This window comes from Boleophthalmus pectinirostris, unplaced genomic scaffold (assembly GCF_026225935.1).
Source record: "Boleophthalmus pectinirostris isolate CB_2022bp ecotype Guang Dong unplaced genomic scaffold, ASM2622593v1 HiC_scaffold_18, whole genome shotgun sequence".
Lineage (NCBI taxonomy): Eukaryota > Metazoa > Chordata > Actinopteri > Gobiiformes > Gobiidae > Boleophthalmus > Boleophthalmus pectinirostris.
The window spans coordinates 21,393,518-21,410,259 of NW_026571133.1; the positions used below are offsets into that span (position 1 = coordinate 21,393,518).

At 37.8% G+C, this 16,742-nt stretch overlaps 1 protein-coding gene across 1 annotated transcript in view; it reads right to left on the reverse strand.

The window, feature by feature from the left end:
- Positions 1–608: 608 nt before the first annotated feature.
- The window catches only part of LOC110161508 (thyrotropin-releasing hormone-degrading ectoenzyme), a 116,413-nt gene continuing 100,279 nt past the window's right edge, over positions 609–16,742 (reverse strand). The window contains exons 17-20 of the mRNA XM_020926255.1: positions 6,105–6,272; positions 3,779–3,919; positions 3,620–3,701; positions 609–767 (exon numbers count right to left, since the gene is read on the reverse strand). Of these exons, the coding sequence (XP_020781914.1) occupies positions 609–767; positions 3,620–3,701; positions 3,779–3,919; positions 6,105–6,272 (550 nt within the window). The remainder of the gene's footprint in view (positions 768–3,619; positions 3,702–3,778; positions 3,920–6,104; positions 6,273–16,742) is intronic.

The window sequence follows — 16,742 nt, forward strand, 5'->3', positions numbered from 1 at the left end:
TGTAAAATTTTGTTCCACATATTACACTGTGTTAATGCAATGAATCACTGAATCAATGAAAGACAGAAAGTCAACATTTTCTATTACAATATGATAAAATGTGTTGTCAGTATTTAAATAACTGCAGGAAGTAAGTGCTCAATTAGTTGTGATTAGGGCTACCACAATAATTAATAATTGGTCATAATGTGATTGGTTAATTTAGCTTCTGTGTACCATTGTAAATGTAAATGATGTTATATTCCGACTTTTGTATTCTTTCTAAATCTGATGGAAAAATAAAATTGGCTGAAAAAGTGTACTATGGATTTGGTTCTACTTTTCTATCATACAAACTGGCTCCTGAATTGCACAAACCAGTCTAAACAATTTCAAATCCCCCCAAAAAGCTTAATATGTAAACTTGCTGTGATTTGGTTCAGTTCATGTCCATTGATTCAAAACAATTTCAAAACTATAAGAAATTCTATAACAAATTCAATTCAACAGATATCTGAAAAAATAGAGTGAAACCACATCCTTTGTTTCTCCTCTGTCTTCTTCTTTATGGCTGCGTCTATTTCACATCTCATCATTACATAGCAGTCATGTTTTTTTCCTTGTCTTTGTTATCCGTTAAAGCCATTAGAGTTTTGAGGTTTTCGGAGCCACTGGTAGAACTGTCGCCGATGAAGACGATGCCAGCGGACATTTCCCTCAACAATCTCCAGCGCCCGCGGCAACGCAGGTCCTGCCCCAACACCACTGTTCTGGATGAACTCTTTTAACTAGGAAAACAAGAGAGGTTTTGTTTAATGGGATCCTCTGGACATTAAGCTTAACACCAAGGGTTCAATTAAAGGTGCACTATCTAACTTGCATAGTTATTTGCTTTAATTCATAGATATGTTACTGCTTTTGCCTGGAATGTTATATATAAGAATAATTTATATATCTTCCTAAAAATTTAAAACCATGCATTCTCTTGTGATTGGTCTCGCCTCTTGACAGATCTGTCCTGGCCTGCTGGTTTCTTGTCTTCATGAAGATAATTTAGTTTAATACCATATTGACAATCATTCCAGACAAAGGCATTTCCATGGAGACACTGTGGAGAGAAAAGTTACATGGTGCTACGTAAAGTAAGTAAGCTAAGTAAAAATATATTTTAAAAAGTGACTTGAAGTAGGGATGCACCAATACCCAAACTGGTATAAAATATTGGCACTATACTGAAAAACTAACTGGATTGAGTATCGGTTCCATAATATTAATTCAGCCGATATCCTGCTTGGGCCTTTAATTGTATATAATGAGACGACAATGCTGATTTTGGCCTAGAACCTCTCATAATGTTTGAACTTTTATTCATACAAAGCTCTTCAGTAGTGATTTGAAGGATAAATAACAGTTACATAACATCAATCTCTTGTGTAAAAAGTTAACTGTGATTTAAGGAAATAAGTGCCATTTTCCATTCCTACAATGGTATCAGTTAATATGGCGTGCTAGGAGATACTTAAAGGTTATATGGAGGATTTTTTTTGGTTTCAAATTGTCAATGATAGCATTATAGAGATGCAGTAGCCTTGTAATTATGATGACCAAAAAAAACAGAATAAAAATTCATCAACTCTGGACGTGGTGGGGCTAAACATTTGCCAATAGATAACGACACTGCCTCGTTAGCTGACCGGCTGTCAATCAATCTCCCTACGTTTCTAGCGTAACTGACTTGCCTGCGCGCCGCCGGTACGTGGTTTACATACGCCTGTCACGCAGTCCACAGACGCAAGCCGCACAGACGCTGTTTACTCCACCAACGCAACAGTTCTTAGCGGCTTTTTTTGACCTATATCTTCCTCGCAGTTAGCACAAAGTTTGTTGCAATGGCAGACAAGAATCCAGGAGCAGTTAACCACAAAAGAAAGTCCGTTTTTGAGGTCGCTGAAAGCAGAAGACAAGGGGAAAAGCAGCGAAGCCAAACTAAGGTGATTCTTGAAGATTCATTCCAGCGATGGCACGACTGAAGCAGACGCAGGGTCTAAAGACTGACGCATTGGTCGCCAAATTATTCCTGGACAGGTAACTTCTGCTTATTACGTACTTTATTTCCAAGAGCTAGTCAAACGTTTTTCAGGACACGAAAGCGATATCCTATGTCTGAAAACGTAATTTTCAATGCAAAGAAAGAGTCCGCTTGCTGCTGCGTGTTGTAGCTAGTTCATTCGCACTGAATCTCCGTGCAACCTTCTCTGCATCCCTTCCTACTCCTGTCCCCGCTGCCCGTTCCGCTCTTCCCCCTGCTCCTCACTTCTCCAGGCACGGAATCTCCGCTCCCCTCTCCTCTCTCCTCTCTTCTCTCCCTGTTCCGCTCTTCTCCCTGCTCCTCACTTCTCGTCCGCGAACGAAATGTCCGCACACCCCCTCCCCCCGCTCCTCACTTCTCCGCCTTGCCTAACCAACACTGTAGTTAGTTGTTTACAAATCATGTGCAGCGCACCGGCTGTAAACAAACCTGTTTCTGGCGTAAAGAGGAGGCGGGAGGAGGCGTTTCTACGTAGGGAGCTGTAGGGGAGGGGGGGGTGGTTTCACGCATGCGCAACATTTGAAAAAGGACAAACAGTCGCTGGATTTCTCGTTCCTTGGAAAATCCTCTATACAACCTTTAAAGTCAAAGTATCAATGTCAGTAACAGAAATATTGGGAATGAAAAGGCTGGATCAGTGCATCCCTAACTTAAAGTAATAATAGTACATTTTATGGTTAATATGAAAATGACTTCTTGTTTGCTATTAGGCTACTACTGCATAACAAACAAAATGTACTTATATTGACCACTGTTGTAATTATACCCCATTTAACCCAAGTCATCCATCTTATATAATTTTCCATTGTCCATTTTATAGCCCTGTTTTGTACCGTGAGAGAAAATGAGCTATTGAAGTTACATAACAGACTTCGCATTTCTTTTGCAAATGATTCATTGTGAATGCTGCCATGTACCTACAGGGGATCACAAGATTCAACATCAATCCTAAAGTTTCAGAGTTTATATCTGTAAGTTATTAAAGCCAACTTTGTCTTAAATGGCGTCTTTACAGCTGCAGTCGTGTGAGGTGAGGTATTAAAAGAAACTTCGTGGGGCTGGATAAACTTTGTTGGGGAGAATTATGAGGAAACTTCAGCTCCAAGTTTGTCAGCTTCAGTGGAGCGAAAGAGAAAATCCATCTCTTCAACTCACTTTCATACTCTTCATATTGTTATAACTTCACTTTTCTCCAGCCTTGTCACACTCCCTGTCTCATTCTTTCTGTATGACCACCATCATCTTTATAAAGAATTTATACATTTTTGTTTTAAAAAAATTACTCAAGATAAGGCAATTTTTAATACAGGTCAACAAGAAAATTTACCGTGAGCCTGGAGCAATAATGTGCTGGCATTTGTTATGCATGTGGTTGTTGTTGTTTCCAACTTTGTCTGAGCCTATAACTGTGATTACGCAGAATTTAAATGAAATAAAATGTGATAAAACAACACAGAGAACTGAGAAAAAGAAAAAATCTATTGGCAAAGATTGAATACATTTAAACAATAAAAAAGTCAAAAACATGATTTATATTAACCAGATGTTTACCTCATTTAGTTCCTTCTCTGTGTTGAGAAACTCCGTTACTCCACCAATCAGCTTTGAGTTCATGAACAAAGCCTCTCCATATCTAAACAATCCGGTCATAACATTACAGTCTTAAAGTGTATTTGACTGATGTGTGATTACAGTAAACACTTGTCTGACCGTGCATTCAGGATGTCCCACTTTTCCCTGAAGTATTTCCAGGCCAGATCACGTCCCTGAGGGTTTCTGCCCACGTGGATAATCACATCAATCACATCCTGCTCCGGGACCAGGTCAGAGCTCAGGGACAGGTTCAGTAACCTAGGCAACGGACAAATTACACATGATCACGTTTGTGCTGCAATAATGGCTGTTACTAAAAATCGAATCATTATCTGGAGTTATCAGATTATTGAAATGTCATGTGAACAGATCCCTCCGGTGTGATTTCTATCTGATTGTTCACACCAAAATATACACAAAGTGCAAAATAATGTAGCAAATACACAAATGAAAGAGAACGTCCATTGCACTTTGTCTTGATTGATAAACAAGGTGTTTATGTAGACACAGCAAAAATTTACCTTTGGGGTAATCTGATTATTTATTTAAGTTATCTGTTTTTGCTGGACATGTAACTCAGAAGCAGTCAGCTTAAGTTAAACTTTAAATAGTTTAACTTAAACTAGTTAAAGCTAAGTTTTAAGATGTGAGTGAAATAGAAAACACCTTTAAATGATAAGGAATGGAAACATTTCTCCATTTGTGTGCCCTTCTGATGTGTGCAAGACTGTGCTGTTTGTTGCCCCTGTCTTTTCATTAGACCCCCAAATCAATTTTCTCTCTTTTCCCACAATCCTTCTGTGCTGAAACCATTTCCTGTGTGACCAATCAGTGTTTGGCGGCATGCTCTTTGATTTGTGTGTGCGTACGTGCAGGTATGTGATAACAGCTATCTGAACATGCAGCAGCCCTCACATTGCAGGGCAGTTTACTGGGGTTGCAAAATCGATAGCATCTTGCTCTTTCTAGGCGAGGTGCACAGATCGGTCTCACTGTTTGAGCTCACCAGACATCTATCCCCTACTTTTTGCTCAATAAGAGATAGCGAGCACTTAGCTGGTGATAAAATAGACCCCGATCAAAGCGCATCCTCACCTAACCTGCACCTCAAAGGGCAACAGTGGCTAGGTTAACAGATGTTCATATGATATAAATACAGACAGATACTACTATGGAGTATGAAAAATGGCAGGCCATTTTATTAGGCATCCACCTCATGCCTAAATGTGTTGCCTGGTAACACTTTATAATAACACTTTTATTAGCCTTAATAAAGCATGAACAAACACTTAATCCATAATGTCAAAAACTTTATCAATAATGATTCAGGATTAAAAGATGAATTATTTAAATACTCCTAATACCTCAATTACTAAGAGTGATTCATTTTAACAAACTATTTGTTTATTATGACTTTGTGACTTTATGTATGTCTTTGTTCATGCTTTTTAAAGGCTAATTAAAATTGTTATTACAAAGTGTTTCCCTATTACCCTTCATTCACAGATGCTTGACTGGAGCTGATGTAGGTTGTAATATTTTTAAGAGTTTCTGCGATGTGATTATACGCTTAGCTGTTTGCTTTAACAGGCACATGGGTACACCTAAAATGACCAGTCAATGTGGATTCTTGTCCCAATTATGTAAGTGCCTAAGTGCTTATTCCACACTACACATTTGGGGCTGCAGTGATGCCAATGTACAGCCTGAGGCAACATTTTGACTGCAGCCACACTTTAATTTGCAATGTGTTTCAGCACATTTATTATATACACCTGTCACTCATCTACCATTCAACATTTATATAGTGTTCACCATAGCTCTAAGGTTAAAATGAGGACAAGACTTGGAGCCAAATAAATAAGCCAGTGGTATAATGTAGCTATAGTGGGTATAATTACAGCATTTTCCAACAGTCATGAACATTGGAAACTGTGGTTGTAGTTTTGTAGAAGAAATGTAGATGTTTTTAAAACCTGTATTTATGTGAGAAATTGGACATGATGCGACAATGGCTTTATAAGATGGGTCACACACTTTCCAAAATCAAATAAGTTGCAGGGTTCATATCTGTTCATTGTGGGCCTCAAACCAGTTTGCCCCTTTGTGATACATGAAAGAGTAGAATGCTTGCATATAACAGTTATTTTTATCATATTAATCCCATTGGGAGTGCCTGTCACAGATGGAAGAGGCTTTTAGGCTAATCAAAGGCAGACAACATCAACTCACCCTCACTTTATCTACAAATATATAACTATGTTTCCACCATTTAAATTGTGTAAACACCAAATATCATCACATTTACATCCCTTCATTTGCATATAAGTTTATATGCTTGCTTGTCTGTATTAAATATCATTAAGGATGTTGTTGTCATCTGAAACATACAATACACCATACACTGCAGACACAGCATCTTGCATTAACCCATGTTTTGTACCTGTTGAGGAGGAAGGTGTTGTCTGAGCAGGTCAGAGCCTCCAGGAGGATCTTCTTCTCAGACACAGCTCCAGACGAGTGAAACTTCATCCAGATAAACTCCCATACATCCTCGTCCATCAGGCTGACCCCTGTACAATATACTATGTCTCTGATGTTAGGAGGGATCCTGCAAGACAACAAAGAGGGCATCAGAAACTCCATATCCCTGCCATGGGAACTATAACTATTATAATTGGCTTTTAGAAAGAACAGCATGAAGAGTGATTGAGAGTTCGTAAAACAGTCAAGGTATTAAATGTTAAAAAGACACGCTTGGGATTAAAAATCACTCTCTCAATAGTCAGACCCGTTCATCTTATAAAGAATACATTTCTAGCCTCAGGTATCTGATTAGGGTGATTTCCATTGTTTGATTAAACCGAGAGGTGTGAACCGAAAGGACACGGGTGACATTTTGTAGCAGAATTATATGTGTGAAACGGGAGCTTTTGATTAGCTCTTCTAACAACTGACGACCTATAGGACCACTTTATTTGCAATGGTTTCACATCCAGCAGCAATCAGACAAGACTTAAATAGTGCCATTAGTGCAATAAGGATGGTGTTGTCCCATCTGAAAATGTCAAACTTGATTTCAATACTAAGCAAGACTCAGTATGGATTTCTATACTATATATTCATAATAAAAACACTTTTGAGTGAATGGAAATTTCAACACAATAAAGGCTAATAATAGTTTATTCAATATTATCATCAAAAAATATTATTTTATCAAAACATCATGGCAGTACTACTAACTGACTTTTCTGACAGCCCAATTTTTTTGTGGATTCTGTGTTACTAATGCAAACCTTGACATTTCAGCATGTTAAAATATGCTTTTATCCTAGCTACAGAAAACATTTCTTAAATTTGACTAGACTAGGCATGTCAAAATGTAGTGGGGAGTATGATGTGCAAACTACCTGAAACATGCTTCTTGACCCTGAAAACAGCAGCACAGCACCAGAGAGGCTGCTGCACAGTTACATGTTGTTAGAATTTCCTCCTCACACTGTTTCAACATGTGCTGCCCCAGCTGGTCACTGGCCTGGATCAGCAGCAAAAAGAGAGTTAAGCCTTTTTATGTATTGACCTGTGCGTGCGATGGAGGACACATAAACTTAGAATACGCCACATATTTGATCACAATTCAGTGTTCTCAGCTGGAGAAGACACAAAAACTGAATAGAAATTGTGTGTGTTTATGTTGTGGGTGAATGAGGTGATGGCAATTACATCACTTAACGACCTGGGAAATCATTTTAGAGATGCTCCACTTAAGACTGAGCAGTAGCACACATGTACACACACTAATGCTGACTGAAGCAGAAAGGGCCTTCTTAGAACATCTGCCAAAGAAACTGTGTGCGGATCTCTCAGCCACTTTGCTGTTCTGAGATGAAAACTGGATCTCTTCAATTGGGGATGTGGACCAACTTAAGAGACCCTTCTATTGTGCAGACACATCAGTCATCCAATAAATCAATTAGTTATGTAACTGTCTGTAGAGGGCGCTCTCACCTAACCAGTTCCTCTACATTTCACAGGAAGTTCAGTACTGCTCTCAACGCTTGCTGTAAAAATGCATTATGGCTGTCACCACACAAAAACAACCCTGAACGTTGTTAAAATCACTGAAAATAACAGCTTGCAGCCCTCAGAAAGATACTTGTTATTGTTGAAAATACATGTGACCAATTTTTTGTTCAGTATTGTTTAGTACATTTTTGTAATATTTTGACAATTTTCAGTGTCAAGTAGTAGCAGCATATGTGTTAGCATATTTTATTTCATTGCTATGCAAATGTATTTTGTGTTTATTCTTTTCTGTATAATTTTCACAGTGCTTGGTGCTTATGATGTTTGTGTTGCATTGAAAACCAGTAATATGAATGTCAAAAGATAAATGCCTTCAATCTGTAAAAAATGTGCACCCATCTAAACTCTGACTCATCATTCATTCGGAGGGACCACAATAAGTTAATTTACAATACCAACATTTCAAACAAAATTTTGATAAATTATACATGTCATCTTATACTAGATGTATTATCAATTAAAATAATTTATAAAGTCTAGCATATATCTTATTATGTCCTATTTATCCATCTACTTACAGTATCAATTGGTATCTTGGTTTCAATTTTTTTGCAACTTCAATACTGCAAGAACATAGCAATTAATTAAGACTGTCAAGAACTAAAAATGGAAAATTACAATAATGCAATTGTTACTTATCTGAAAACAATTTCCACAAATGTAATTTAAGTATGGTTGGTGCTATTACTGTGTCTGTGCTGTCATTCAGAAACATGTTGGAGAAGACAGAATCCATATCTTACCACAACATAATAGATTCTAGATCGACTATCATGGGCTCCGAGGACATCCTAGGACTTATGCACTGAGTGAGCTAAACGTGGTAAAAGAACATTAACTATTCATGCTCAAAAATGTAGCACTTCAGCAGAACCATAGTGACCTGAGAAAATACTATATTCTATGTCCAGTGTTCCAAATCCAAGGATTCATGGCGTATTGCGTAGTATTGAATTGACTATCACTTCCAGATATTAGTAGATATATTATATTTTTACTAAATCGTCTTATTTTGATGATTGATAGAGACCAGCAACTACAGACCTTAGGCGGAGAGCTCCCACTGATGACTCATGGCTTTATTGTGGTCAATACTTGGACTTTCTAAAAAAAAACAAAAAAAAACAACTTTGCAATACCCAATATATAAAACTTGCTCGATAGACATAAAACTGATGAAACTGCCTTGCCGTACTGCACTGAAAATCATACTTTCTGCTCCTCCCAGCTCTCAGAGATATAGATTAAATTGTTATGACAGACAAAGACAAAATTCCCCATTTTCCTCTGCAGGCGGCAGTCACCCTCCTCTCACACTTTCTTTCTATGTGTTATCTTTGACTGGACAAAAATTGTTTAAAGAATTGCTGGGTGGGGGGGGTAACATGCTTGCAATTTCTGATGGCGGGTGCCTTCTCTCCTCTCTCTCCTCCCAATTAAACTAGCACCACAAAGACTGTGTTTTACCTGTTTGTTCAAAGTGTAACTGTGAAATCTTATTTGCAAAAGATTGCTAAATCATGATGTTTCCATTCATAAAATTAATCCAATGACAGTGTAAAAATAGATAAGTATATACACTTCCAGATGGCACTATTTTCATGAAAAGATTGTATATGCATTTTTAATTGTAAAGCGTATAATTCACGTCATGACGCTTTATTTTCTTTGTAAATTTACTCTCCCTCTTCTCTATCTCCAACAGTAAGCACGTTCGGCTACCATCTGCTTTCTGTCTGGGAGCCTGTATAAATGCCAGTCATAAAATGTTGTCTCACTGATAAACCACTAAATGTATCCTTAGCTGCTTTACGATAATACACCTTTTGTTCAATTCGGCGAAGACCTCATTAACATTCTGTAGTCGTGCATGTGCTCTGTGTGTCTGAACGGTTTGTACACAATAATGGCTGTGTGAATATAACAAGACAACATAGGTAATATCCTCTAGCTTAAGTAGTCCATGGAAGGATAGGTCAAATGCGGAGGATAAATTTCCCTATGGGACCAATGGACTGTTTGCCTGGGATCCAGAATAGACACTTCTTCAGTACCTTACAAAGATGAGAGTATGGTTACCTGTGAATGTCCCCGTTTTCAGATGGGCGTGATTGACAGGTGGATTAGTCAGGGACATGCATTGTCTGTCTTCATTGGAAAATATAAAGGAAAAAAAAAATATCACAGGGGGCTGAAAAATTTTGCAGAATTTTGCATAATCAACGTTCTTAATCTGAGGTGAGAAAAATTCAATCTAATTCATAAATGATGCATGACCAATGAGCTCCTTCATTTCACACGCGTCACTGACAAAATACAAATCTTATTGCGTGATCATGTTTGGCCGGGCTGATATCAGTCTGTATAGAAAAAGACAGAAGGTGTGTTTCTGATGAACAATGATGCTTCTGGACTCAAAAATTGTTCGGAGTGTCTATTTGCACCCTGGGTGTTAATAGTTCAATGGACACGATTCTTCTATTTACACCCATCTCAAGAAAAAAGGGAATGGTGACGTGTTCGCTTACGTCATTTCCTGTAAAAAGTACGGGAAGCTGGATTTGACAATCCAAAGAAATAAAATTTAAAATGGAGGTAGGGTAAGGTAAAGTAAAAAGTAAGTCAGTATTGCTACAAAATATATTTGCAATGCCGACCATTACTATTTGGGTAAATAAGATGAAGGCATCACAGCATCGTGGACAGTTTGTTTAGCTTGTGCGATGTGTAGCTAGCGGTTATGCTAGTTGATCTGTCTATTCAGCAGTTCAAGTACAGCCTCGAGTAAGATAATGGTGATATTAAAAGTGGTTCAAATGTAAGCATTTGGCCCTCATAAGCACCATAATTACTACAGAACGACATCAGCCCGTTTGAGATTATAATGTATTTAATGCAGCTTTGCGCACAAAAACGAAACCTAACGCCACAAGGCTAATCTGTATAAAATACCCGCCGAAAAAAACAGTTCGCTCTGTGCCTGATGCGGAGCTTCTGTCGGACAGTGGTGAGTCTGTTCTGGAGATGGTTCATGTTAAACTTTACAGAGATCATACGTGTGCAGGTTCAGAGCATCTTTTTTTTCAACAGTCATTTCACTCATGTACAGTCATTTAATTTACGTCGGCTCCCGCGTCACTTTCGTCTCCAGGCAAATTCCCCCTTGCTCATGTGCTGTCCTCTTCATCACGCAGCAGTCCAGCCTTTCCAAACCCATTGGTTATTGTGGATTTTTTTTCACATGGCCCCACGCTGTCACAATGCATGATACAGTGTCAGTACCGGTTCACCCAATACGCACAGTACGCACATTAAGTAGGGCCCCGTGAACCAATAGAGGTCCCTTACCTTGGCGTTACCCCTTCACGCATACGCTACGTGGATCCATAGACCGCATGCGTCTCCTGCTGCTCCCGTAAGGCGCTCCCATGCGCCGCTTTTCCTCCCGTACACCGCGTGTCTATGCACTGATTTATGAATGTTTGAATATAGTGCAAAAACTATGCATACTATGTATACAGAGAAATAGTAAATATGTTATTCAGTCATTCTCAAAACACCAGCTTTCACCTATCTCTGCTTGTTCATATAAATCCTTTTAATCCCAATAAAATAATTAGTTGACTAATAAACTATATGGTCATCTAAGACACCATCAACCAATTAATTGACAAGGAAATTAATTATTTATTCATATTTGATCTATATTGCTGTACATAGGCACATTACATGCAATTAGAAAATAAAGTCAAATTTGTTGACTGGTGACTATAACAATACTGAAACATCTAAAACGATACTAAAATATAAATAAAGAAATCATAACATTGTACTTCTCCACTAAGACTAAGCTCTGACTGAGAGAACTCTCATTTACAGGCACAAAGCCTGAACACATTTAGCACTTTGAGCACTTTCTTGAGCACCTTAAAAGTTGCAGCTGCAGTTTTGAGTGACTTTGACTTAGAACTAGACTCAATCACAGAGGACTTGAACTGAAAAACTGGAGACTTGACAACAAAGCATCTGGTGCCATATGTTCATTTTCAGTTTCAAAGTTATGAAACAAACACTCACTCATCCCTGTTTCTTAAGCCTTAGAATTATAGTGTTTAACAAACAATAGAAAAAAGGTCACATATCAAAGACTTACTATAAGCCATGTGCTAACTGTTTTAAATAATCACTGATAATTACAAAGCACCTTTTTCTGATTGTTCCGGGAAAATGAACAAAAGCCATAATTAGCCAAATGTCAAACAGTTCTTTTCAGTTCAGGACCTGAGCTTAGTGGCACCAAGTCTAGGTGTCTGCTTCTACACATTCTGATTAAAAGGAGCTTTCTATCGGACACAAAGCCGCTCAAGTGGGTCCAGTGGGAGAGGAGGCTTTTGTTGCTCAAACCCCCCACTAAGATAATCACTGCCGACTACAATTGTTGCAAAAACAAATCAAAAAGTAATCTTTTGATCCATTCACACATATCACAATGAAATCGCAGTTTTATTGTTAAAATGAGCAAATTGCCATGGTGATTATCACAGTCTGTTAAAAGAAAATTTGGCCTTCTATACACCAGGAGGTCTAACACTTTGTCATCGACTCAACCATAGCTCAAACATGGACTGTATTAATTAAGTAAGATCAACTAAAACCAATAAACTGCTACTAATGTTGGAATAAGAAATGCATTAGAACACTGTCATTCATAACTCTAAATATACCAGACTCTGGTTTCACAAAAACAAAGTACCACTTGAATGTCCACAGTTACATAAGCTGTGCCAGCCCCCTTAACATCTGATAATTAATGTAACTGTAGAGAATCCCATACATGAGCAGGGCAGATGGGATTAAATGACTGAATGGAGCATGAAATATTGAAGTGTCACCCCTGGAGACGTCAACCCTGCTTGAATGTTAACGTGAGCGCCATTCCCCACAGCAGAAAATGGGACATTTTCAAAGTGCTTCTTATACTTTAAAGGCCTACGTTGGGATGTGAAAGATTGAGAAGGAAACTTGTGCCATATGGTTCTTATGTGAACTGCTCCCATGATGCTTTCTACAAACAGCACTCACACTTTGCATGAAAAACAAAGTCAAGTAGAGAGTTCGGGGAAGGATATAAAAGTTATTTATGTTCTTCTACAAAGTGCTATCATTTTCCATTTGGGTTATGTCCTATGCCAACAAACAAAGTTTATAATAATGCGCATAATAGGGCTCATTCAAACTTGTTTCATATTGATTTGACACCAGTACTCTCTTTTTCCCATGTATTTGAGCAAAATATGTCTTGTACCAGTACTATTGTAAAAGGAGGTCAAAATAAGTAGTCTGCATCTTATGCTGAAGGAATATGCTGCGGCGCATGTTCAAGATGGCTGCGCCCTGTGAGATCCCGGCTAGACCTAATCTATAAAACTAACAAATCTTACTAAAATAAACCAGAAAACGAACTTTTGGATAAAGCTCCGTTGGCGATGCCCCCAAAGAGAAACGTGCAGATGGAGAACAACACTGAGGAGATGAGGAGATTCACAAGTCGCTAAACATGATGACGGGGAGATGGCCACAATTACCCAACAGCTGACCAAACTAACAGACCTCGTGGAAGAGGTAAAGCAATTGAAAGAAACCATCAGAGAAAAGGACAAAAGGATCATGGAGCTTGAGAAGAGGACTGATGATTTTGAACAGTACACGAGAAAGGAAGATGTCATTATTACCGGTCAGAACGTCAAACCCTGCTCCTACGGCAGAGCTGCAGCGGTGAGCAGAAATGTTGATGAGGACGCGGAGACTGGTGATTTGCAAACCTTGGAAGGGCAAGTCGTGCAATTTCTGAAAGAGGAATATTCACCTGGACACAAACAACATATCTGCGTGCCACACCCTTCAGCGGAAGGACAGAACAAAACCTGCTATCATCCTTCTCCTTGTGAGTAGGAAACACAAAACTTCAAGGAAAGAAGTTGAAAGGTTCCGATGTTTATGTGAATGAGCTTTTAATTAAGAATATGGCTGATATTGCTCGTGAAGCCCGAATGCTGAAGAAAAACAACAAGATCAAATCAACGTGGACAAGAAACTGTAAGGTCTTCATCCAACTTCACGGAGCCACTCCGGAACAAGCCAAAGTCATACTGGTAAGGGATCGCAAAGATCTTGATCAATTCAGATAATGGAACTTTATTCGCCAATGACTTCTCCTAGTGACTTAGAAATGGGGGAAAGTGACTTTGATTCTCGGAAAACAAAACTGAATCGCGAATTGGATTATTTACGAACGCCCAGAGTGAGACAGCAAGAAGTGTGATTATATTCGCTTGATTATATACACGCTCTTGCACTTTCTTGCTTGTTTTGTATATTTGTTAGAACTATGCTGGGAACTTTTCGTAAAGATACTGTGGGAGGGACGTTAATTCTGCTATGGATTACAAGGACGAAAAGCACGAATTTATGGACAGCTAGAAGAGATGGACAAGAGACTAGACTTATAGTTGGACTTTGTGGACTTGGGACAAGGTGGATTTGGGACAATAGGGACAATCTGGGACATAAGTGACTTTGTGCCAAAGTGCGCATGGGACAACTGGGACGTGGGGTTTTCTGGACGTGGGACTTACTGGACTTACTGAGTACAGTCAGAGAATGCGCATGTGTGTGTTTTTGTGCGTCCGTCTGTGGGTGCTTGTTCTGTTGGTCCAAGGTGGTGTATGTGTGGGTGTGTGTGAATTACTCGTGTGTGAAGGAGAGAGAGAGATTAAGCAAGAAAATGATCAAAACTGATGACGGCAAATGAACATGAATTCATTGACATCTTCAAAGATGTTGATGACAATGAATTAATATGCAATCAGATAAATAGTGAACTAACCAAACAATTTGAACATATACAACTAAATGTACATGACAATATACATATAACATATAACAATATAACAACTGTAGAGTTTGGGAGTGACATAGACCCTGATCTCAACCTCTATAATAATATAATTAATAAGTGTGAATATTACACCGATGATGAATTTAAATGTGTAAATATGGACTTAGCCTTTTCCATAATTCATTTCAACAGTAGAAGTCTGTACAAGAACTATAATAGTATTAAAGAATATTTGAATCAGTTTAATACATTTTGTGTCATTGCAGTGTCTGAGACCTGGTTAGATGCAGAAAAGTGCTCAGATATTCAACTGGAAGGATATGAATTATACACAACAAATAGGACAAATAAAAGAGAAATCAAAATCAACTACCACAGATGGAATTTTGGAATGTTTAATGATTGAAATTGTAACAAAATATTTAATATAAATGTTAGTTGCTTGTATAGAATTCCTGGTTCGTGTCTGGACACTTTCTACCAAAAAGTAGAATGGTTGTTTAATAACACAAACAAGCACCATATTGTGTGTGGTGACTTCAACATCAATCTATTGAACCCCCAGAGAAACAGTAAAACAACTGATTTTGTGACAGTTATGTACAGCAATAATTGCTTCCCACTTTCATCACTAAACCAACAAGAATAACAACAAGTACAGCTACACTAATCGATAATATTTTTACTAATCGAATGGATAACCAAATTACTGCAGGATTACTCCTCAGTGATGTAACTGACCATTTACCTGTCTTTAGCATTTTTGACCATTTCATACTAAAGAAAGATCTATCAAAAACAGCCCAATATAAACTTATCAGAGATTGTACACCTGAGGCTATGGCTGCTCTCAAAGCTGACCTGTATGCACAGACCTGGGAGGAAGTCTATGCCTCTGCAGGCCCAGATGAGGCCTTTGAAGTCTTCTTAAACTACTTTTTGAAATTATATGACAATCACTGCCCAATAAGGAAACACTACAGTAAATGCATATCCAAACAAGAAAAACAAGGATTACAAATGGTATAGCAAAAGCTTTCAAAAAGAAAAATCACCTATATAGAAGATACATGAAACTTAGAACTAGAGAAGCTGAACACAGATACAAAACATACAAAAATAATCTATTAAAAATAATAAAAAACAGCAAAAAAACTATATTATTGTAACTTGTTGGAACAGAACAAGAACAATATCCAAGGAACTTGGGATGTGCTAAACTGTATAATCAGAAATGGAATGGAAAAGAAGGATTACCCAAATTATTTTATAGAAAATCAACAAACCATAGACAAAACTGAGGACATATTCAATTTATTTAATATTTTTTTGTAAATGTGGGGCCCACACTAGCCAATAAAATTGTCCAGCCAGTAAATAATGATGGATTAGATGAAAGAATCATCTCAAAAAATGTAAATTCATTTTTTAACACATGTGTATATGAAGACTACATTATTTAAATTGTAAGCACTTTAAAAAATAAGAGGTCCACTGATTGTTTTGATATTGATACTTCACTGGTAAAAGAAATGATTGACTGTATAGTCACCCCACTCACATTCATCTGCAACAAGTATTTCTCAATGGGTATTTTCCCCAGTAAAATGAAAACGGCAAAAGTTATTCCAATCTACAAAAGTGACAAACATCAGTTCACAAATTATTTAATTACTGTCTCAATTTTCGAATATTCTTGAAAAATTATTTGTGAAAAGTCTGGATAGATTTCTGGCTAAGTACCATCTCCTAAGTGAACAGCAATATGGATTTAGATCAAATAGGTCCACTTCAATGGCAGGAATGGAACTGGTGGAGAAAATATCAACTGCATCCGATAAGAAAGAGTAAGTAAGAGGTGTTTTTATAGACTTAAGTAAGGCTTTCGACACAATAGACCACACATTATTTCTGAACAAACTGGAAAGGTATGGGATTAGGGGCATTGCACATGATTGGATAAAAAGCTACTTAAATGGCAGAGATCAATATGTACAAATAAATAATGTAAATTCAGGTAAGAAGAATATATCACATGGAGTTCCCCAAGGATCTGTACTGGGACCCAAATTATTTTTAATATACACGAATGACACT